A 25411-nucleotide genomic window follows, 5' to 3' on the forward strand; every position below is an offset into this window, starting at 1 on the left:
CCCACCCTCTCCTCCTCCTCTTATCTGCAGTTTTCCCCATCCCAGGATATGTTTCCAACTATCTTCATCTGATTTTAAGAATCTTAAGGGAGAGAAAGTTTTACCTCATGACTTCTACCCAAGAGAGCCTGGCTCTGGGCTTGTGTTGGGTCAGGTAAGTCTCAGACCACAGGAAGCTGTATGTTTTTCTTTGAGGCACTATAAGTTAGGCTAATAGGAATAGTCAAGTTGTCCAAAGCTAAAGGGACAAGTAGCTCTCATTGCCTTCCTAAACACATGGCCAGTGAAGTAATCTTTTCCCTTTTTTTCCCTGAAATGCATTAAGTACAGCTTGCAGTAACAGATTCCCCCCAGTCTTGCGTTCATGCACCTGTAGTCCTAACGTACTGTCCCGTTTTACTTTACAGTTTCCTCAGCCTCATGAGAGAAATTAACAATGGATCTCCCCACATTCAGATACACACACATCCTTTTTTATCTCATAATCATCATGTTTATATTTCTTCTTCCACATTCCCAAGCTAAGCCAAGACAAGCTCAGGTCTATGACATTTTCATGTACCTCTCTTTCAGAGAGAGCTGCTGCAGCTGAACGAGACATTTGCAGCATGCTAGTTATACTTGGATTCAATATGTGGTTGAAAAGAGGAGAATGACCAGTTTTCTCATTCATCTATTTTCAGACATTTAGAAAACCCCACTGTCAGCATCTTGAGTAAAAAATAGGTGACACCTTCAGAACCTAGTAAAACCACTTATGCATGTTAACTTGTTTAAATAAACATCCCCACCTCAAGTGACACAGTGGCCTGCAGTCTTCCTTGATCCATCCACAGAGCAAGAGTTATTTTTACTGAGTCAGTAATCATGCATTGTCTTCCAGAGGAAATACTAGCCGGGTACCCCTGCTTGTAACTTCATGATCTGCTGCTCCCAAATCACATTCCAGTGCTTCCTCTGATCTACTTTTTGTTCTCCTGCCATCAAGGCTAGTGGTTGCTGTATGGGGGCCAGAAGAACCGTTTGCAGTTATTGTTGTATCACCATATGTCACAGTAAGGTCACCATCATTCAGAATAAAATCAGAATCCTCTTCTCTAAGCTGTTCTTGATTCTGGAAAAAAAAAAAATAAAAATCTTTGTACATTGCACAACATCTGGTCTTTGCCAAGAAGGTAACTGAACAGAAAAGTTTATCTATGTGTCAATATAGAACCAGTAAGCGGTAAAGTTCCACCTTAAGAAATGCTAAAAAATAACCTTGAACCCAGTGCCTGCAAATCAGCTTACTGATCCCTGTGTAACTACTGCTATTGTGGAGAGATGAGGGGGACCTCAATCCAAAAACTCAATTATGAAACACGTAACCAGGGATTTAATAGCACTGGAAGTTTACCAGAAGTACAGAAGAGATAAGTAGTACACACTGGTTTTTGCATGACAATTTAGAAGACAGTACAGGAAAAAAGACTGGAGACCACACTCAATTAAGTCACTCCAGATACCAAGTCAGTGACATCTGTTGCTAACTCGTCAAGTTCATTAGCAAAAGACTCATGCAAACTCATAAGAACTCATTAGGCCCGAATTCTTTATATTCAACATTTCCTCAACAAATTTTTGTTCCATATTGGAAACTAGCCACACTCCTTTAAACTATCTGCTTAGCCTTACCTGGTAGTAAATAGAGAACTACTTGACCTAATTCTTAGGAATGCTCCTGAGCTATAAAAGTACCAAAGATTGATAGAAGACAGTGTTTGCTTCATAGTTTTGTAACTAGTTCTGATATGTTTTCTTTTCAAAATCATTTAAGGAATTGGCTCACAAAATGCTGTGATTTTATTTTAGCAGAGATGGGATGAAATACATGGTCAGAGACTAGAAAATGATTAAGTATAACAAAACACTTCATTTCTCTACACAGAATAATACAACAGCAAGCAATTGCACCATGTTTCACTTCTCTTTAACGTGGTCTTGGTAAAAGGCAAAACAGCTGAACTGGTCAGAAAATGGGACTTCCTCATATCTGAAGAAAATTCTATCAGTACTATAAGCTTGCTTCCTTGCAACTGAAAGCAATTATTTCCCCATGTGAATAGCTCCATGTTGCTTAGAAAGAGTTAAAATCTAGGTGTGTGTATTGCTTTTGTCCTCAGTAGACTGGATACCGATCAGGCTACATTCTCAAAATACATCTTTTTCTTTCACTTTGGCAAGGGAAGGGGGGCCCAGGCTGTGAGAGACAGGATGCCTGTGACCAGCCTAATCAGAAAGCCCTACCTGTATTGCAGAACAGGAGTTCAGGGCACTTGCTGATTAACCTGTCCATGATATAGAATGCAGTGCCTGACTAAATAAAACTTCCTGGGAAAGCTTTCTGTCATTTTTTCAGAATGATAATCAGCCAAAATAAAGCAGCAGAAGCCTCTAGATGATACAGAATATTTAACTAATGGAACTGGAGGTGTCAGGAGTTTACCAAAACCCACGAAAGAAATGGCGCAGTTCAGCATTGGGTGCAAGACAAGCCCTACTTTGAACGAATGCTAATTTATCAGAATCTTCATGGCATCCAAATTTATCATGGCTTATTAGAGACAGGGTTACTGTGATAAAGAGCACTGTTCTCAAAGAGCAAGTGCAGTTTAGGACACTTGCTTTCTTTGATTGCAAAGAAAACACTGAACTACTGTCACTATCTTAAAAAGAAAAAAAGGCAGAAACTAAAGGGTTCAGCCATAATTGGCAGAAATAGCCTTTCCAAGCTTTCCATTCCAAAAAAGTGAAAGTTGGAGGGACAAAAGCCAAGATGATAAAAAAAGGTATACAAAATAATTGGCTATTTAAGAAAATCTGATATTCCTATATATTCTGTTTTTGAAGAAGACACATTTAAATAAAGACGAAATGCAGAAAACCGAGTAAGAAGCAGGCAGTTTGTGACTGTGGACTGGTTATGTTTTAAGAAGTTGAAGAAGCTGAGAAGCTCTATCACAAGTTGCCTTTCGTGGTGTCTGCCCTTGGAGAAGCACCAAGGAAGGGAAGGCAAGGCTAACAGCGCACCAGGAGGTATTGCGATACCAGGGCCACATGTGAAGCAACTGCAGCAAGCTCCCAAAGTACCTCCTGTCTCCACAATGCTATTTAATAGCAAATCCTTGCAGCCACCTATCAGATAAGAAACAAGTAAGAACACACACTACACGTGAGCTTCCCCAGAATGCCGAAAAGCTCTTAGAAGCATGATACTGAAAGGAGAGGGCCACAGTGTATGACATAGTCTTAACTCGGTCTTTGCTGGTTTGTCCCAGGCTATACTTGCATGTACACAAACATGATCAGTTCCAGAGAAAACACTGAGCTTTCTCAGCACATAGTGAACAAACATTGCCTTGTATGAGCCAAGTTCCACTTATTTATTTCACTTCTGAATAGCACTGCAAGCAGCAGGCAATTTTTTTCATGTATTTCCCCAGAGAACATCCATGAACAATCCCATGTAGTATATGGATTTGCTATGTTTGCAGGCAGAGGATGGGTGAATAAACCTACTGTGCTTCATGCAGCATGAACAATTCTTTCAAGACAGACAGGAAATGTATCCAAGTAGATCCCCAGAGACTTGAAATTCTTCCAAGAATAACCCTAAACTGGCCTCTGCAATCCCCTACAGTTCTGCAGGAATAGCTTCAATTCACTCGAAAAACATACGTCTGAACTTCACTACTTAAACTGACAAACTAGAATGGCTAAATACCCAAAATCCAAAACGCTACAAAAGACTGAATTTTGCTTTGATGTACTGACCATAACCTTGAGGGACCTCACAGCATTCTGTCCATTTGTGGTAAAATCTGCTCATGCTCCTAAGAATGCGTGCTGGAGATGTTAAAACAGCTAAAGCTTATTTAGAATTACTGCTTACAAAGCCAATCTTTATTGCCTCCTAAGGCAAAGCAAGACGAAGCACATGGAAAGTACACCACACATACAAAATGATGGCAGTCATCACGTATGCTGCTGGTGCTGAACACAACACAGGCATCACGAATGACAAAACTTGCATCAGAAGTTACTTATCTTGTGGCTCCAAAACAAAAGCATCAGGTAGTATGCATGCAAAATATATTACAACTTAAATCTGATGCTCCACTTACCATTTCTCTATTTGTCAGATGAGTTAAAATTCATCAAGGAAACTAAACAATTTTTGTTTTGAAGCTAGAACCACTAAGAAAGGGGAGGGGGGAAGCACAGCTGAACAATTTTCTTACCAATTTTGAGAGTTACCTCGTCCAAGACTTACACAGATTGAAAATGAAATTTCTTTATTGGGTTTGTATATTTTGAAAAACAATTGAAGTCCTTCTACTTTCATACCATGTTGTCTCACTGTGTATGGTGAAGAACTAAATTCTCAAAAAAAAAAATAAAGGTGGGATTGTGTAGGACACAAAACACACCCTTGAATAAACAAGGAAAAAAAAAAAAGCCCCAGATACTTCATGAGGAAGAGCAGGTGATAACCAGATAGTTCTTCCAAATGGGATAAATGGTTGATGAAACAGAACTACTAAAAGTTTCAGAAAAACATATCAAAAGGGAAGAATGAAGTAACCTAAATTATTCTGGGATAAATTGGAAAGCCCTACCAAATGGTCATGCACTGCAGATAACACGAAGAGAGTAAAATAGTAATGAATTTTTGAAAATTATTGTTTTAAACACTAAATACAGCAGCATTTCATGCTTTTAAGTTCCAACTGAGATTCTGTTTGGGTGGGAAACAATGGTGAGCCTAGTGGCACAGTCTTAAAGCAGTGGGAGAACATCAGCAAGGATTAGTAGTGACAGCTCTGGAACAAATCCACTGTACCTCACCCGCGTGCTGACTAGAGAACCTTACATATACACCATGCAAATTCAAGCTTAGAGGACACAGTCTTATACTTTGGAATAGGCTGTAGGTGGACTATATAATAAGATTATTTGACTTTCAGACTTTAATACACCCCTTTGGCATGTAATTTAAAAAGGATGTACTCCCACTCACAGGAGTAAAAATGAGTTCTAAATAAGGTTGTAATAAAGCCAGAGAATTAAAAAAAAAAAAAAAAAAAAGATAACAAAAGCTGAAAACAATACACAACTGTATGGTCAGTACAGCCGCATACTTGTACGCCTTCTTCCTCTTCCTTCTCTAGGTAGAGTTCATAACTTCAGATCTCATTCAGGTGCCTGTCTAAGATTTACTACTTCTTTTTGAAACACATTTTCCAGCTATGTTACATTCTGTTGAGTATTCACAAATTTTTTTTGCTTGCTTAATTCAGTCTTTAATTCTCTCAAATGTATCATTCAACTTTCCTGGAAATACCTTACAAAAGCACAACTATTCCAAGCAGTTTCTGTCCTGTCAAAGACATGGCTCTCTCACTTGCTTCACCTGCACTTAATAGGAAAGCAAAAATATTACACAGCTTTTTAACCAGTAATAAAATGGTATAGTCAAGAAATGTAGTAAAGCCAGCCATGCAAAGAAACAAGAAGTGGTAAAACAACTGCAGAGTTCAGAAATATTGAAAAGAAACTAAAAATAAAATCTCAAAATTATATTCTTTCCTAAGACTAATGCAACAATGCACTGAAATAGAAACAAAAAGATAGAATACAATGTGATAGTTCCACCTTATACACCTTAACAAAGTATAAAGCCTTATAAGCATTTTGAATTATGAAGTTAACATACCAAGTGTCTCTGTGTGACAAAACCAATCCAATTAAAGAGTAAGTTTCCACAGTAACTAAGAATGAGCAGTAAAGAGGAAAAAAAAAAAAAAAGGCCAACTGGTGGAGAAAATGAAAGCCAAAGCTTGCATGTTCATTCTGGTTAGATCCTCAGTTACTGGATAACTAATCTTATAAGATCATACACAGATAGACACATGGGCAACACACAAGTAGGGTAATTGGTCTGAGGGATGCCTTCCAGCCTAGATCTGTTTTAAGATCTCCAGTGGCATTGCAAAGATGGGAACAAGGCCAATTTCTTCCTCTGGAGCACCAATAGCTCCAAATAGGCAGCAGACATTTCAAATTTCTTTGAAATGTTACTACCAGGTAAAAGCAAGATGCTAATGATACCAGAAAGAAATGCAGGGGAGTATTTCAAAGTTGCAAGTGGAATTCATAACTGTCTAGGAAAAGATCAATCGAAATCTGGTCCAAGACTACTTGAACATAGCAGAGATGTTACCATTCCAGAGAACCTGGAAATTTGAGTGATTCCCCATAGTACTATGGTTTTATTTACAAGTGGCTTATAGAAAGTTGTAGATTTCAGAAGCACTGCACAGATGGGAATAATGTATCAGGATCCTGCAAGAGTAATAGGAGAATGAAGCATTAATTATTGCAAGACATGGCTGTAAAGACAGTATAGTGACCTGCTAGACTGAGATAAGTAATTGATTAACAGTTTCTGAAATGTGATCTCAAATTTCACAGTGGAAACACTGAAGGGAAACTCTACCAGATTTCTTTCTGGCATGGGTATATGTGTCAGTGTCTTCTCTGAAGGAGAACTCAACAGAACCTTAGCAGTAACAGGAAAACAGTCTTGTCCAAAAGTGTTGAGAAGGGACTGAATATTTTGAAATGATTCACTGAACTGGTTTATTGACTAAGGCCTGTAATTTTCCAATATCCTTGAAATGTTTTTTTTTTTAATATAGTATTTGAACATAAGATCATCTCTGATTTCTACTAACGTAAGCTGTTGCCTCAAAGGAGAGTATCTTAAATCTTTTCTGCCTAGGACAAACCAGCACTTTCTTGCAGTATATATATCATGCCAACCTTTTACCAAAAAAGAAAAAACACTGCTTTACTTAAGTTAAATAAATAAAAAACACACAACAGAGAAGTATTGAGTCATTCTACTTACATCATAAACTTGGGGACTTGTCAGACAGCGGGCTAGCAGGCCACACCAGCTGGGTAGAGTTGTAGTTAACGGAGGGCCACTGTGAGTGAGAATTGGCTTTAAATAACTTAAGTAGTTAAGGAAAACACATCAGTGCTCAAAAACCACTACTGAAAATAAGAAAGACAATTATACATAAGCATAGCTCTGCCTTCTATCAATGTGCTGCTCAATACTTGTCTATAAAACAGCTACTGAAAAAAAAATAAATCTGCATTTGTAAAAAAAAAAATAAATGAAAACATCTCCCCCCAACAATTTTCCCTTGATCATTTTCAGGGCAGTTTCTTTATCCACACATATACTGCAATGGGAACTAGCTACCTCGCAGTTGCAATGCTTCCAGCTTTTGGGCTCTCTGGAGCCAAAAGGAGCAAGCAGAGATACAAGCTCTTTAATGTTAATAGTTCTAAGGGTGTTTCTGCTCTGCAGATGGGAGCACAGTATAAAAATTACAAGCTAGACATGACAAGGGGACATACCTATGTGGCTCAACACAGGGAAATAAAGAAATAGTGTCCATCCAACATCCTCAAACAATGCAGCCACTTGAACTGCTAGCTGGTCACTGAGCCAGAGATGCAACACTCTGGTAAGGCTCAAAGACATCCCTGCAGTGTACATATACATATATACACAGAGCCTCAGAAACGCAAAGGGAAAACTGTATGGCAAGAACCACGTAACACAGTGTGAAAGGAAAGACCATTACACTGAGGGGACATGGGGGTGGGAAAGGAAGGTGTCTTTACACCTCCTTTCATAGGTCTGTCTCCAGGTAAATCCATATTTGTTCACACTAGTACTCCAGACTGATGATATGCCTAAGGAAATGCTCAGGAGTCAAAAAAGGTGTCCCTGCTACAGAGCAGCATGCTGATCTTGAGTGGCACAAGAACAGAGCTGTGGAGGAGAGTGCTAAGGCTTCCAAACATCCTCTGAAAGCAGGGCCACAGGGTTATAGGCTGGGTTGTTTTGGGTTTTTAGTTGGTTGAAGTCAGTCTGATTATTTTAAATGTAAATATATATTGCAGGTATTCTAGTTACTTCCTTAGGTCTCTAAGCACAGAGAGAATCAAGTCTATTTGTGAGTATAACTGTTTCCCTGATCATCTGAACAGATCAGTGTGCTTAGGGGAAAGAGTAGGGTTAAAAAGGGGCTGTTTTAGCAGAGATGTATCCCTCCCCTTTATCAGGCCCTGGCACAGCATGTTTACTTGAACATATAATGGCATGATTATGCCACAGCAGAGTTATATTTCCTCCTTCCCTCCTTCAGTAACAGTGCAGCTACACCCAGTCCTGAAAAGAAATAAACTCTTCACCCTTACACTAACCTACCAGCTTCCATATTGCCTCATGGCACACAGACAGCAGTAATAAAACAAAGCCAGTAGAAGACATGTGGTACTTCATGGAAGTTGCAGTTTTCTTCATGTTTAACAATTGTGGGTATATCCAGGGAACAGCCCACGACATTGATTGAACTCTGTGTTCCACAAGAATGAAGCTCCTGGTTATCCCTCCACAGAGCTCTGCAGGCAATAGCCAGTGTTGGAGCACACTGCCAATTGCATCTTACTCGCATCTTTTTCAAGTTAAGCTCCCTTGCAAAGAGTGAATTTTGACATAATCTGCCTTTCTACCCACAAACCAAGTGAATGCATCAGCAAAAAGACCTTAGACATTTAGCCATGGGCACAGAAGTGGCAATTCTAAAGGTCATCCCTTATGTGCAATTTAAGCCCACCCAACTGATGTTTATCTGAACGCCTCCTTACAACAGAAGGAGCAAAATTTTACCTCTAAGAGACAGTAAGACATTTCTGCCTCTGGATGTCTGTTTCCTTGGCAAACTTCACAAAAACCTTCTCTAAAGACAGTCACCACTAAAAAACAGCTAATTAAGCTGTCATTTTCACCTAACACTTCCCACACCCCCTTCCCTGCCCTTGCTGCAGCTGCTGGGCACTGCACTTGTGCTAGCGTCAGCCGAGGGGAAGTCAGCACTGCCAACTACTCCTTTGTTCACAGGCACATCCCTTTTGAAAAGGCAGGGAAAGAGGGTAACTCTGCTTCCTTCTTAAAAAGGCGAAAAAGAAGCAGTCAGCCACAGCCAGATCCTCCCATGCTCTTACCACAGAAATATTTTTAAAATTTTTTTAAAGAACAAAAATTGAACGCAGCCACAACTCAAAAGGTTAACTTGAAATTACTAACATTTATGAGTATTTAAACAAACACATACACTGCCTTCTCAGCTTTGGCCCAATACTACTGCATCTGAAAACATCAATCACAAACAGATTTTTTCCTAACAGGCAAGTGCTATTAGGATCTGAATGCTTTCAGCACTTGTACCTGGGTCTCCCTGGGTGGGAAATCTTGATGCGCAAATGTGTTGGGTTTGTCTGTGGTGAAGTCAACAGACATGGAAGGAAAACTACTGTGCTCCAACCAGGCCAGCAACCTCTCATCAACCAATGGCCCAGACCCCAGTGAAAAGTCTAACTTCTCAGATCCAAGCTGCAACATGATTAAGGCCCTGTCACAGGTATTTACATATATTTAATTGCCCCAGAGTTTACTAGGAATCAAGATCTGAAACTTTGAATTTTTGGGTATAAGTGATTTGCCATGACCACAAGATTATCTTTGCCATTTTCCATGAAGTGAGTGTAAGCTGTTAAAGGAAGGGCACCTCTGTAATATACTGATTAAGAATATGCTATGTAGGTTAAAAAAACCCACAAGCATGAAAGACGGGACAGCTACACAAAAATTGCTCAGAAGTTTAAACAAGGCTAACTAGTATAATAGCATCAGAAAAGTTGTACAGTACTGTATACACGAGGGCACTCTCTGCTTTGACACCCATAGGAAGTTCTGGGTATAGTAAAGGGAATAACCTGGATCACACATAGATTTTTAGTTCCAGAACTTCCCATATCAGTGATGGGTTTCCGAAAAGGACTACATCACAAAAGCAGATGGCTCTTCAGTGCAGCAAGTCGGGGCTTAGACATGTACAATGAACTGGAAAACTTGTTTCTGCTATGAACATCAGTTAAGATGAGAACAGATTAATGGAACAAAATCAGAGGATATGAAATAGTTAATTGGCTGTCTTATTTTTTAGGAAGGAAATTCATCCAGTTCCTAGAACTGACTGGTTTCCATCCTCCAGCAAGTGTGACATACCATGCATTAGAGAAAGGAAAGGTCCATCTTTTGAATCAGCAAGTTCAAGCATCAGTTCTGTGCCTTGAACCTATCAAATACTTGATCTTTCTCCTGTTTGAGTCCCCAGTGCTTAAGGCGACACATGGGTATATGGAAAAGGAAAAAAGTGAACTTTGCATGCCTTGAAGTTAAGCTTTGTTTTCAAAAGGATACTTATGGTCAAAGCTATACCATAGCCTGAAAAGCCAAGCACTTTCCTGTTTTGTCCTGTTCCTTCTTTCAGAATCTGGGCCATCCTAAAAATAAGATAAAACATATTCAGTTATTTCAGGCAGGGAAAAAAAAAAAAGAAAAGAAAAAAGAAAACCAAACAAATCATACATTCCAATTATTCATGTTATAAAGTCTTGTCCAAACCCCCTAAATTACTTCAATACTGTACTTGGACTGCAGAAGAAAGCTATTTAGAGACATGCTTATACTGAGAAGGTTACTTCCCCTAGAAAGACCAGAAATTACTGCAGAGAAGGAGTAGGCCCTCTTCATTACCCTCAAGTTATCTTAACGAGCCCTCTACCAAGTTCCCTTGAGTCTAAAAGCTTATCACAGAGTTAGCGCAGTAATGGATACAGAAGTAAGTTCAAGACTGACAAATAAGCCTCATGGATGTCTCATCCCCATCCCCCTCCCCAAATAAATGAACTAGAATAACTGAGACTGATCCCTATTCATTGCTTGGTTGGCTTCCTGAAATCTAGGTCTATGTGATGTTCCTTCCTTAAGCCTATTGCTTCCTTGGAAGAACAAGGGAATTTACCATACCCGATAAACTCTCACAAACTTGATGAAATATATCACCCTTAAAAGAAACATGCTTAACAGGGAAACCATATAAAATCACAACTGAGGAAGGTCATGCAAATTTCTTAAGTGCTTGATCAACCTTAGAAGTGTTAAATATAATCCCTTTACTAGCTGTGCAGCAAGACATTGCACCAGCTGGTCTGCAGCTGCATTTGTTTTTACTTTTGTTACTGTTTTGGGTTTTTTGGGTGTTTTGGTTTGGGTTTTTTTTTGGCCAGAGACCAAAGTTAAACACAGGAAAACAGATTAAGTGAGAATGCCTTGTATGAATCATCTTCCAAACTACTGGAAAAGAACAAGACAGAATTGCCCTGTGCACTTCTGCTCTGAAGAAAATCCATGATCCACCAAGAGTTAAAGCTTAGTACGTTTTCACCCCCCAACTGCTATATTTTCTTTAACTATGACATGCTGATAATCTGGCTTGGTGAAAGGAAGAGGAATCCAAAGGAAACTGATTTATGAACTCCATTAGGAATGCAATGCACAGCTAAAGAGCGAAACAAATGGGTAAATGCTTTATGTTTACATCGGAAAAAAACAAACAAGATATTTCCACCCAGGCACTGAATGAGAACAGAATACCCATGCTCTGTTTCCTGTTAAAGCAATTCCTCAAATACTGACAAGCTCAGTCTGAACCGGTCAAAGATCCTACTGTGCTACCACTTCCTAACCTTGATTTTATGGAGTAACTGTGGCCTTCATCTTAAAAGCTGTTTTGAGGACTGGCCTTCTAGTTGCTTCCAGATACATACAAAACCAAGTTCACCCTTTTTGGTACTCAAACCCACTATTTCAGGACCTATTTTGTGTGCTGGACACAGGCTTCTACAAAGAACACAGAGATGCCTAATGCAGTTTCTGCAATAAAAGAGATGCTTCCTGAGCAAGTAACTCTTATCTGTACAGCCTAAAAAAAAACAAAAAGGCAGGAGAAACCACTAGTAGTAAGAAAGCTTATCCCAAATACAGCAAGTATCCTGTGCCTGTATCTGCAGCCAGCCTGACACCGTCATCGTACAACCTGAGGCTTACAAAGCAGAGTTCACACACTTGCACCCTAAGCATCCTCTGGGTTCAAAGCCATCTGTCTTTCTTGTCATTCAGCTTCCTCTAGCAAGTTCCTACATGAGCAACCAGTTGTACTACTGAACAATTAGTGTCAAGCAGTACTCTGGGAGAGTGTAAACTAAAGTCTGGACAGAGGAAGCTTCAAGTTAAGCCTCAGGAAATGTTGGGTTGTTTGGGTTTTTTTCCAGACCTTTCACTTCTCCTGAGAATTCACTCAGTTTATAGATGAGGAAAAAAGTGTTCTGCTGTGAACAACATTCTTTTTTGATAGTCTTGTTTGCCAATAGCATGTTGCAGGGGAAAACGTCAACTCTTGGATTGTTACTGACGCGTAGAAAACTGCACTAAAGATTCACAGCAACAGTTCACTGAATACAAATGACAATTTTCCAGTGCTCCTTTTGCCTCATACAGGTGGTAGGTAGTAAAGGCAAAATCCATCTGGCTTGTGGTACAGTATACAGGAGCTGAGATTAGTGAACTTAATCTTTGATTCTAAGCAAGTCCAAACACCAAAATTTGGTATCATTTATTGAACAGAAGAGGATTATCTCTGGGTCATTCTTGGGGAGGACTGTTTATGTTGTAAGGATGTTAAAAGTAAGCATGTTGGGTGGGTGAGGGAAGAGAAAACCACATGGTTAAATAGAGCATATTAGTAGATCTGGGAAGGTTTTTGATGCCTTTGATACACGTGTATACAACGTGTATTACACCCAAAACCACAGAACATTTTTTGATGGGCATTGCTTGAATATTATAAAGTAAAATGCATTGCTGACTTGCCAGCTAGGAGAGAAAGGTTTTAACCATGCATAGAGCTTCTGCAGTTCTTTGTCTTAGCTATAAAATAAGATCAACCTAATAGAGAAGTTATGCAATTACTTACTCCTTGTAAGACTTGAAAGCTGTCATTAGTAGGTGGAGGATCCTGATCTGGGTCAACCCCAACCCTACAGAAACATTAGGAAAACAAAGCAAGTGGTGTTACTGAGGGTTGCAAATGTTGTAAGTTGGGCAGAATGAATTTTAAAAGCACTTTAAGCACCCAGCAAAGCTGCATTCAGAGAGGTTATAAGAATAGTTTGAGGAATAGTTTGAGGAAGAGATGTCCATTATTCCCCTGCAGTTACAAGGCTATAAACAAGATATTTTTTCACTCAAGCAGCAACTACCTGTAGATAAAAGCTTTAAGTCCATCTCAGCATCAACTTTAAATGCTTACCTTTGTTGCTAATTCTTTTAGGACACTGGCAAGTACTATTTTTGTCTTAAAAGGTGAACGGTGAGTGACCATCCTCTTCAGCTGAGAGCATCCCTCATGTCCAGCAGCAAGAAATCAGAGACTAAGGATAAACCCAGCCCAAATATTTGACACAGCAAGTAGCTTAGCTGCCAGATAAGCCTGAGAATAGCTCTAATATGCAATTAAAAAAAGTCACACACACACACACCCCCCCCGATTTTAATGCACTGTGTGAAACAACAAAAATACTTTATAAAGACTCATAATATTAATTTGCTGCAAGTCTCATTCACCAAATACAACACAGCCACAGTGAATTAACAAGTGGTCTGCCTAGTCCAGCCTCCCATCTGAGTGAGGGACGGTCTGTATGAGATGCATATGGTTACAGAATAATATGTCAGTGAGAAACTGTCTACTTGCTCTTGCATAGTTAGAGAGCATCTTATTACATACCCATCCTTTCACACAGTGCTCCTGTCCAAGATAGGTATTTAATCCTTATAATTATGTTCAGGTTTTTCTGGTCTGTTTTGGGGGTAGCTATTTGTTAAGATTAGACCTGTCTAGTTTTAAGTCCTATTCATACCTTAATCTCTGTGCTCTCCTGTAGAACCTAAACTTTCGACCTCAAATGTTGGGTAAGATTGTCAGTCTCAAACATGTTGTGTTTTAGTCCTACCATGTTGCATAATAAGTGTAGGAAAATACATGGAATAACAAAAACATTGTCTGAAGTGGCTAAATTCTTCATTTTCGCTCTCTTGGAAATTACTGAGGTGGTTTAGTGCAATTTCTTTGTTATTTAGGCTTCATATCAGCTATTTCTAGCCATGGTGTTTATGCAACATCCCTGAGGATCACCAGAAACCAACAGAACCTTGCTGGTTAATTCATATAATTTGTGTGTCCCGGGGACATGTGCCTGTATAAGGCAACCAGTGATCCAGACATGATTCACTGTCAGGCACAGAATATAGTATGGATTAAACTAAAAGTGAACATCTTCAAATAACTTTCCAGGCAGCACTTTCTAATAGAACAATAGAATAAGAGAAGTAGGCATTGAACTAAAGTTTTAAGTCAACCTTGTGGACTCACAGCCAACCCAAGGTCTCACATGACTTAATGTAGTTCAGGGAAAATCCAGGAGGCCACTCAAAGATAGCCTGCAGCAGCCTCGTATAAAGCTAGTGCTGACCCAGTCCACTGAGTCTCTTTTCTTTCTTCATCACTTCCTTTTTCCACATACAGAGTCATCATAATCCTTAGGCACATTTAGCCTGGGAATTTATTGGCACTGACCAGCTTCAAAACTAAAACACTTCACCAGTTTAAGGGAACACTGGACAGACAGATTGGGTACTGGATTGTAACACATGCTAAAATAAAATACCACACAAAAGAGCTCTGAAAGGTTACAAGGGCTTAGGTGTTACTGCTTAGGCTATCATTAAGCAGTGAAGACATGATAAGAACGGTTTTCTGCAGACAAACTTGTTACCTAACGAAGTCTCACGCATCAAGCTGGCAAGCAACATCAGGAAATCTGTGCAGTATGGCAATATGTATACAACTGCACATTCCTTTGTAAATACATCCAAAAAATTAAAAGATTTGTGCCTCTCCAAACTCCAGCTGCACATCGAGGAGGTTCAACACACCGTGCACGGTAACCATGCTTGTGTTAGCTGTGCAGCTGGCAATATCAACAGGGAGTTTAAGAAGCTTGTTCCAGATGAGCATAGCTCGCATTCCCAAAATAGTTTTAACTCACTGGGCTACTCATTCAGTCCACAGTACATAAAAAAACCAAACAATTTGAACATATCAGCTTTTACTTGACTTAAAAGGTTGTGCATTTGTTTTGGGGATTTTAACTCCCTTAGGCAGGGAAGGGGGCTTAGGGGAAGACCAAAGCAGGATGACCATACTGTTCAATGAAAAGTTTAGTACATCACCAGGTGTTTGGGCTCACTGTTGTGCTGAACTAAGAGGGAAAAAAAGAGCTTTTCTCTGTCAAAACAGTTCAACTTGTAGAAAAAAATTCTTACTACAGACATTTCTTTCAATATTGAAATAGTACATAGACACAGACTTGTCCATTTTTAATTTTTTTCGAAGTTATTCTTCAGGTGAGTTTATATTTGGAATATTTCTAATTAATTCTTTTCTATAAATAACATTTTTTTAAGTTCATGTTTCAATGTGTGTTCCTCAATTCACAGATTAACACAAAATACATTACTATTTTGAATTCCCATGACTTTTTGTAGCACACTGTGTCTCTTATGCTCTACTCCAGCATGAATTGTATAGGAAACTTTATTTTTATGTTGCAAGCCTGTCTGTTTAAGTTTCAAAGTATATACACTCTGGTCTCATGACAAACATCATGTTTTTGCAGGCCTTGCCCCCAAGTTTCTAATGAAGCCCCATCTTTATCACCTGAAACAAAACAATAGCAAAACACAGTGAAGTCTTTTCCAACCTCCTTTACAGTAAAGAGAAGCACAGAAAGCATCTAGTTACTTCATCCTTACTTAATTACTTCCATAATTAAAAGTACAAGTAAAGCTGTTCTATGTATGTTTTTACATAATGTTTTTCTGGTAGTCAAAAAAAAAAAATCCATCTCACATCCTTAAGTACATTTAAAGAGCTTCCTGTAATTTAAATGTGCTGTAAAGGCCAATATCAGTTCTCATTTATTTAACCAGTTTTTAAATTACGAAAAATTGTTACTGGATTGATTTACGCCCATCCCCTCTCAGAGATCAGGCGCACAGAGAGGGTAGCTTTGCTAATGACTCTGGTGTTTTGCTCAACCCCCCTAGCAGAAAAGTAGGTGAGCAAGCTCTGGTTGAAAGCAGTGTTTTGCTGAAGAGACACAGTCTATGTGATGGGGACTGAGGGGCACGCTGGCTGCGGGACAGCCAAGACCAAGGCAGTGCAGATGACAACAAGCATCTTCATTTTCCCCTTTCTGAAAGCTCATTGCAGCATCGCAGCAGTCGTGTGTGGATTCCCTGAGGGTGTCCAGTAGCAAATCAAATAAGTAATTCTTCAAAAGCAGATGTCAGATAAAGAATATGAGCAGTCTTTCATCTATAACAATGCGCATATACCCCAAAACCAGCGAAAAATTCACCTATTCCCACCACTGGCATCAATTTGGTATTTGATAGATACCTTAATACTTTAGTACAGACAGTACATAAAGTTCAGCCATCTATATTTCTGTCTTGGGAGGTTTACTGGAATCTGTAGACAAGAGCATGCTACAGTAAAAATTAATCCAATTTAAGTATATTTCTTCACTCCTCCCTGACTAAAATATTTTTTGTTTTTAAGGCATAAAAGGTTTTTCATGCTTTAGGAGCTCTGTAATAAAGGGACTACCACTGAGCTCCTAACACCCGATACCAAAGCATTGCGTTTCTGTTCTTAACTGACTCCTGACCTTATTGCTCCTTATCATACAGCTACAACTCCAGCATCACACATAGGAAAGCAATTACTCAGATTTGATCCCTCAAATGCTGAGCTTAGACATAATTCAGTAATTTAAACAGTCTGGTAGAAAATGGTGGAAAACAAAGTAGAAACTAAATATATGGAAAGGAAGGGTAAAAAAATAAGCCAGATAGAACTACTTCAAGTTCTCCACTATGTCATTTTAAATGAGTGGAACCATTTCCTCTGATACTTCAAAGATCTTTTCAAGGCCCTGCAATACATCGATGACAAATTACCAAAATACCAGGTTTTATTACATTCTAGTATATGTAATTACTATGGCAACAGCCAAGAATGACTGCAATAGGTAATCATTCTCAGATTCTCTATACAAGCTAACGTACTGCATCTCTGGCAAATTTAGTAGTTTGCTAGGAACCTGCAAGTGTGACAGGATATGTGAAAAACTTACCACTGCCCTATCCTAAAGAGTTTTCCTTTACATAAATATTCTGTATATGTTTATATATACACACACACACATTCTCCTACAGATGCCAGTTAAAGATTTGGTTTTAGGGTTTTTTTCTTCTTCTCTGTGTATCAGTTCTGGAAACCATCAACCAGAAAAGACTGGGATTCTGGTTTATCTCCACTCTTATTAGCATCTTCCTATAAAGCAATGTTTAACTGTCACTTTTTAAAATACATCCCCAAAGAGGCTGGTTTAAATCATCTGTGAAGTCACTTCCAACCTGAACGGTTATATGAAATAACCCCAAGGAATACTTAAGAATACCTGTGTGATTAAGAATCATAGGACCGCATCCATGACTTAGCTTTTAAGTCTTCCCAGGCCAGATATGCTAATTTTGCTTCGTTAGTTACCAATACACAGAGTTAAAGGATGTGGTGTTCTGTGGGTTTGTTTTAAGCTAAAGACACTATGTGTGATGCACACTCTCCAAGCTCAGAACAGACTCAGAATTGAGGAACGTCTATGGCACTCTGCAGAAAAGGAGAAGCAGCAGCAGCATGCCATATATAGAAAGAGCACACACTTAGTGTTATAAAGATGAAGAAAGCCAATCATCAGGTTAATTTGGTATCAAGGAAAGCACAATGTCACCTGAAATACAGCCAGCGGCTTTCACTCATCTCTTCCACCGACGGAACATGGTCACCAACTCTGGTACAGTACAAGAATGCAACGTGAGTGACAAAATGCTCAAGAGACAGTAGCTTTATAGAGCTCCCTAGCAGAACAAAGCAAATCAACAAAAAAACCCACCAAACCCTACCCAAACAAAAAAAGACAAAGCACACAAGAATAAGAATGGCAGAACAATGACAAAGTGACAAATCATAAAAATTAACAAAGCAGCACTTTATAACTGAGATGTCCAGTAATATTCTTCATTTCCTCAAATTCAGGCTGGCAAGCAAAACTCCTGTATTCATGACAGGCTACCTCCCCCAGAAGATTAGATTCAGTAACTCTCAAGAGAGATGCAACACAGAGACAGAGCCAATCTAAGGCAATTCCTACCATTTTGGACCTGCACATGGTTTAAAAGAGAAAAGGCCATTAGAAAGAATAATCACAGCAAGCTATGCATGTATCAAAGAGGCCATCAATGCTCCCTAGCTTTAGAGCAGGGCAAAACAGCTGGCAATACATACTAAATCACTCTGTTCATTTAACTAACAAATTACTAGCAATCTTTAACATAATTAATCTCCAGTCATAGAAGAGTGTGTTTTTACTCCCTGCCTTGCCATTTTCAACTGTACTTTAAAAAAAAGCAAAAACACAAGTGAAAGCACATTTGGTTTCTGGTATTCTCTATGTAAATTCCTTACTGTGTAGGTTTTTTTTCCTGTTTTTCCATGAAGGCACAGTACATGAACTACATATTGCTTCCATGAAATAAAAACCCAGATGATCAGCAATCCACAGAAGCCTTACTTTACAAAGAGCAGGTGTACACACCCAGATTGCAGGCTGACATCTCGACAAACCAAATATTTAAGGCCCTAGCTTGTGCGACAAAGAACACACACTTATCTAATCCTTGAAAGCTGAAGAAAATACCAGATCTTGGAGAGCTTCATTTTGGATTCCTGGTTCAATAGCTCTTCTCCCATACCAACACCCACTCCAGGGCAGAGCACTCTGCTCCAAAAGGCCAACACTGAGACAGCTCTGCATATGCAGCAAAAAATAAAATTTAAAACTGCCCAATAAGTTCCCTTCTATGACTTTTTTCTCTTGGCTGTATCTTTGCCAAGTTAGTATACTGAAGTTTTACCAGATGTCTATAATGAGCGCAGCATTTTTGGAAAATTTTAGCTGTTTTAGAAGAGTTCAACTGTTTCTTGGAAGATGGCTGAGGAAGAAGAGAATTACCACCACGACATTTTAAAACAAAACAAAACAAAACCCAATCACTAAAAAAAACCCCTGGAATAAGGAAAAGTGGTTTCAGGTTGGTTTTACTATGCCTTTGGGTATTTCTTTACTTGACCTAACAAAGATAATGACTCCTGAAACTGCTTGCTGAGGCTTGCCAGAGCTTGGCAGTTAAACCCATATCACCCATGTACTCCAGGCATATTTTAACCCAGCTCCTACAGGATCTGGGCCTTCCCCACACTTTTCTCTCTTGTTGTGAATTGCTGTTTCAGAACACAAGAAGAGAGATAAGGAAGTATCTCCTATACTTACTTCCAGACATCCAAAAATGGAAGCAATCTCTTTCCTACCAAGGGAAAGACCCAGAGGGGTAAGGCTGGAGGTTCGGAGGCTGCACTGAGAGATTCAAGATCAATGATGAGAAACTAGAAACTGGAAAAGAAAGAGGAAGATGGGAGAAACTAGATATGGAAAGATGACTGGAGAAAACAGTGCAGAAAGAGATATGGCAAAAGGAAAGAGCCCACAACAGAGGGCAAGGTACAGCACCTGTGTCTGTGCATCTGCCCTTCAAGGGCCGCAGAGAGCAGCTAGAAGGCAGCAAAGTGATCTAAGTAGTAGAATAATGAAAACAGGCTGCAAAACAGAAGGATGTAACTTATCAGACATCCCCCACTCCAGTCCAGAACATAACAAAAGGCTGGATCTCAGCATCAACACTTGCCTCCTGTCATCACAGAACACTGAGGCATGGTATTTAAGAAATGCACATTTTATTGTTGGACCACCCTGGGTAAGATAATAGAGTAGAACCTGAGACTGTCACCAAGCTGTCAGTTTTGCCACCATCCCAGACAGTTAGGTAGTTCACATAGAAGCTATATGAGAGTTAGTGTTTCCAGATTTCTTTTTCAGTTTGCTCATTTAAAGAAAAAAAAAAAAAAACAAAACCAACCCACAAAAAAAAAAAAAAAACCAAAACCACCACAGTAAATAGGAAACTCTTAAAATGATTGTATTTGTAAAGTCAGATATGAGGCAGTAAAAATCTAAGTTGGCATTGTCTGTGCAAACTTTAACAGTTATGGTAGACAGACACCTAAAATATTTTAAATTTAGATATATAATGCTTTAAGATTGCTAACTGTAATGGAAATAGTTTCATTAAAATAAACATGAACTTCCTCATATGAAGCAGATTATGAAGGAGAGGAAGGCATTAATCTACATGTTGCTTCATTCAACATGAAAAAAACCAGGTTAATAACCTCTAATGAAAAATGGAAAAAAAACATTATTTTGCAATACAAACAGAGTTCCCTTTTTTCCTGTGACAGATAAAGGAAATGATAAGTCAGCTACTATTCTGAAAAGAGGAACTTTGCCAGTGGTTTTGATGTACAGGGCTCTTGAGTTTGCTGGAATTGTTAAAACTTCACGCAGGAAATTGCTTCTTTGGTTTAGTCTCAAAGGGTGAGACTATTTTTAATATCCAAGTCATGCTTTAGTTTCTAAGAAAAAAAAAATCTACTGCTAAACAAGTATAATTGTTTACCACTAATGTGCTTGAATACATCTCACTGATAGACAGCCAAGAAATTCAAATACATGACATCATGGCTTTAATGCCACTTTCTGGTGTTAATATTTAACTTGTTCAGCATCAAGTGTCAGAAACCAAAAGCATCTAAAGACCCCATTATTTTTTACTCAGAGTTCACTGTCATGACCTCACTTTCCCAACCAGTTAAGCAATAAACTGAAGTTAAGTCTGCTACAAATCACAGATCTTCTGCTTAACTTAAGCCTGATTGGTGGACTGTACACTGGTAACATACCCTATCTAGAAAGATACCTGCTCTTCTTATTACTTGAGACATTCAGAACAGAGCAAGGGGAGGCAGAGGGCTTTATTGCTATTTTCCTCTTTTTACTGCTTTTTACTTTACCAAAACTTAATTTTCATGTCAGCCTCTCCATCACCTATTTTTAATACAGTTCATATAATGGGAGGGAAGGGACCACCAGAAGTAAAGAACAAAGCATGCATCCTAACTGCCATGCAATTAATGGTGTGGCCAGAAGCATGTGCCTCTCCCTCTAAGCCACAGCAAAGCAATTCTGGATCCTTGTGTAGGCATTGCTCCACGCACACACACACGCAACTGCCTCCCCATGAACACAGTGGTACCAAGACAAGGTTTAAAAGTCTTGGTTGGAATCAGCTTTCTGGTACTGTTAAATCACGCAGGCATAACCTTAAATAAGACCCTTTAGTGTTGATGGCAAGTCAGAAGAGCTGTGACAGACCACTACTACAGGCATGCACCTGCAATTCCTAGGGAAAAATTCCAGCCCATTGCAGCCCACAGGGACTATTGAAGGAGCCACCCAGAAACCCCACTAATGGGCAGACCAGTAACCACAGGATTATAGTAATGCCACCCGGCCACACAATGACCAGGCAACCTAAACTGGCCTAAAGGGTCAATCAGCTTTGTCAATTCTTGGTTAAAGCAGGCCCTTGTCTTCTCCTCACCTCCACACTGCAGCAAAGCAAACTACTTCATGAGGACTTTGTAATGGCTGATTGGATTTCTGTCTTTCCTTCCACAAAAGCCAAAATCAACCAGGATACAACTGGTGTGAACTTTGTACTAGAGCTGACTTTTAGGAGTCCACACAAATCCTGGCATTTAAGTCCAAGCACAAGTGACATTAGTTTCTTAAGTCCCTTCACCTAATCTGGGAAGCAAATTACAAGTTACAGCATCAGGACTGCATCAGCACTACACAAGGTGCTGCTGAGCAAGGCACTGGGACAGCATCACATCTTCATCTCCCCCTCCCTACCTCTTTCACTGGGTAGAAAGGGATGGAAACGAGAAAAGCAGCATATTTCTAAAATTCAGCTGGAAACCAATTTGTCCCTTTCTTAAATCTGTAAAGTTAGACTTGTGGGTGATGTGATGGTTGGTGGCAGTCTTGGACACAGTGATTGTGAAATTATAACTTACAATTCTCGGAAAAGCGAGGAGGAGGGGGTGAGCAGAACTGCCACCTTGGACTTGCAAAGAGCAGACTTTGGTTTATTAAGGAGACTGGTTGACAGAGTCTCTTGGGAGGCAGTCCTGAAGGTCAAAGAACTCCAGGAAGGCTAGATGTTCTTCAAGAAGAAAATCTTAAAGGCGCAGGAGCAGGTCATCCCCATGTGCTGAAAGACAAGCCAGCAGGGAAGACCATTGGCCAGGCTGAACAGTGAGCTTTATCTGGAATTCAGGAAAAAAAGGAGAGTTCATGGCCTTTGGAAGAAGGGGCAAGCAACTCAGTAGGACTTCAAGGATGTCTTGAGGCTATGCAGAGAGAAAATTAGAAGGGTCGAAGCCCAGCTAGAACTTAACCTAGTTACTGTTGTAAAAGACAATAAAAATGTTTCTATGAATACATTAGCAACAAAGGAAGGACTAAAGAGAATCTCTATCCTTCATTGGATGCAAGGGGAAACAGTGACAAAGTATGAAGAAAGGCTGAGGTACTTAACTCCTTTGCCTCAGTCTTTCATATTAAGACCAGTTGTTCTCAGGGTACCCAGCCCCTTGAGCTGGAAGATAGGGACAGGGAGCAGAGTGAAGACCCCATAATCCAAGGGGAAATGGTTAGCAACCTGCTACACCACTTCGACACACACAAGTCTATGGGGTTGGATGGGATCCACCCAAGGGTACTGAGGAAGATGACAGAAGTGGTCACCAAGCCGCTTTCAGTCATTTCTCAGCAGTGCTGGCTAACTGTGGAGGTCCCAGTTGACTGGAAGTTAGCAAGTGTGACACCCATCTACAAGAAAGGCCAGAAGGAAGATCTGGGGAACTACAGGCCTGTCAGTCTGACCTTGATGCCAGGGAAGGTTATGGAGCTGATCATCTTGAGTGCCATCACGCAGCATATACAGGACCACCAGGTGATCAGGCCCAGTCAACATGGGTTTATGAAAGGCAGGTCCTGTTTGACTAACCTGATCTCCTCCTATGACAAGGTGACCTGCTTACTGGATGAGAGAAAGGCTGTGGATGTTGCCTACCTAGACTTTAGTAAAGCCTTTGACACCGTTTCCCACAGCATTCTCCTGGAAAAGCTGGCTGCTTATGGCTTGGATGGGCGTATGCTTCACTGGCTAGATGGCCAGGCCCAAGGAGTGGTGGTGAATGATGTTAAATCCAGTTGGTTGCTGGTCACAAGTGGTGTTCCCCAGGGCTCAGTACTGGGGCCAGCTCTATTTGATATCTTTATCAACAATCTGGACAAGAGAATCAAGTGCTCCTGCAGACAACACCAAGTTGGGTGGGAGTGTTGATCTGCTCGAGGGGTAGAAAGGGCTCTACAGAGGGATCTGGACAAGCTGAATCACTGGGCCAACACCAGTTATATGAGGTTCAATGAGGCTAAATGCTTGGGTCCTGCACTTGGGTTGCAACAACCCCCAGCAGCGCTACAAGGCTTGGGGAAGGGTGGCTGGAGAGCTGCCTGGCAGAAAAGGACGTGGGGGTGTTGGTTAACAGCTGGCTCAGTATGAGCCATCAGTGTGCCCAGGTGGCTAAGGCAGCCAATAGCATCCTGGCTTATATCAGAAACAGCATGACCAGCAGGGACAAGGAAGTGATTGTCCCCCTGTACTCAGCACTGGTGAGGCCCTTCACTACAAGACAGACACTGAGGTGCTGGAATATGTCAAAAGGGCAACAAGGATGATGAAAGGTCTAGAGGACAAGTTTTATGAAGAGCAGCTGAGGAAACTAGGTTTGTTTAGCCTGGAGAAAAGGCAGCTAAGGGGAGACCTTATTGCTTTTTACAACTACCTGAAAGGAGGTTATAGCAAGGTGGGTGTCAGTCTCTTTTCCCAAGTAACAAGCGATAGGACAAGAGGAAATGGCATCAGGTTGCACCAGGGGAGGTTTAGACTGGATATTAGGCAAAATTTATTCACCAAAGGGGTTGTCAAACACTGGAACAAGTTGCCCAGGGAAGTGGTTGAGTCACCATCCCTGGAGTTATTTAAAAAAGACATGCAGGCATAGCACTTAGGGACATGATTTAGTGGTGGACTTGGCAGTGTTAGGTTAACAGTTAGCCTCAAAGACCTTAAAGGTCTTTTCCAACCTTAACAAGTCTATGATTCTATGACAGGACTTTTTGCTTTCCAGTGGAAAGGGCCCCATCACAAAGGGTACTTTACCAGAATGAAGTTTCTAATCCTCAATCATCTGTACACGGCTGCCACCTGCTGGCACAAATCTGATTTCATGTGGTCTCAAAAATTGCAGTCTCCATCATTAGAGCAGTGCCTATCAAGGCAGCTGTAGGCAGACCCATTGCAATTCCCTAAAAATCTTCCTATGTAAAGTTCCCTTGCTTCTGTGATATCCTTCCCTTAATAGGGAAGTTAACCATTCTTTTCTGTGAACTATGCCAAACAAATAACAGTCAAAATAGGGAAAGCATTGCTACCTCAGAACTATTTTCCAGTTGGCCAGGAGCTGGGCCACATGGTAGAATTCAGTCCTGTCCTACTGCTGATGACTGAAGCAGCCCTGCGGCAGAGGTAATTGTTGACTGCACTCAGAAGCTGCCTTCTGATACAGGCAGACTGAACACAATTCCTCTTCTCTTAGTTGGTCAGCAGTGCATCCTGTCCCTTGCTGGATGACAAGGTCTGAAGGAAATACCTGGATATACTCCCTCAACAAAAAAGGTGTAAGCAGCAGGGCAGAAGGGTCAGGATGCCAGTGCCTCTGACAAGAGCTGTTAGAGTCTGTTATATTGACCTGGTTGCAGCCACACTTCAGAAGATGCTTTGGAATCCACTCAACTGGAGCACAGACAAGAGATATCCTCTTGGTGGCCATTGCAGAGGCTGCAGGCAGATCTTGGCAGGTTTTGCTCAGCCACTGGAAGCAGACTGCAAGAAGTGTTCTTACCCGCATGCCGCTGGCCAGAATGCGTCTCCTGCTCCCTGTTAGCCCACGCCTCAGACAGTCTAAGCACACTGCCGGTTATGCAGACACCAGGCCTGCTGTGCTTGCCAAAGTGTATTAGTACAGTTGTTCCTTATATACCACTATCAGACAAAAATCTGCTTCTGTTGCTAGAGTTGTCTAATGGAAAGCTGCATGTGGCACCTATT

General features: G+C 40.3%; 1 protein-coding gene across 1 annotated transcript in view; it reads right to left on the bottom strand.

Moving 5' to 3' along the window:
• Positions 1-189: 189 nt before the first annotated feature.
• SLC9A7 (solute carrier family 9 member A7) overlaps positions 190-25411 on the bottom strand; it is a 52188-nt gene continuing 26966 nt past the window's right edge. The window contains exons 13-17 of the mRNA XM_026845981.1: positions 17947-18006; positions 13002-13065; positions 10388-10470; positions 6953-7058; positions 190-1114 (exon numbers count right to left, since the gene is read on the bottom strand). Coding sequence (XP_026701782.1) covers positions 866-1114; positions 6953-7058; positions 10388-10470; positions 13002-13065; positions 17947-18006 — 562 coding nt within the window. The 3' untranslated portion in view covers positions 190-865. The remainder of the gene's footprint in view (positions 1115-6952; positions 7059-10387; positions 10471-13001; positions 13066-17946; positions 18007-25411) is intronic.

This window comes from Athene cunicularia, assembly GCF_003259725.1.
Source record: "Athene cunicularia isolate RWA chromosome 1 unlocalized genomic scaffold, athCun1 chr1_part1, whole genome shotgun sequence".
Lineage (NCBI taxonomy): Eukaryota > Metazoa > Chordata > Aves > Strigiformes > Strigidae > Athene > Athene cunicularia.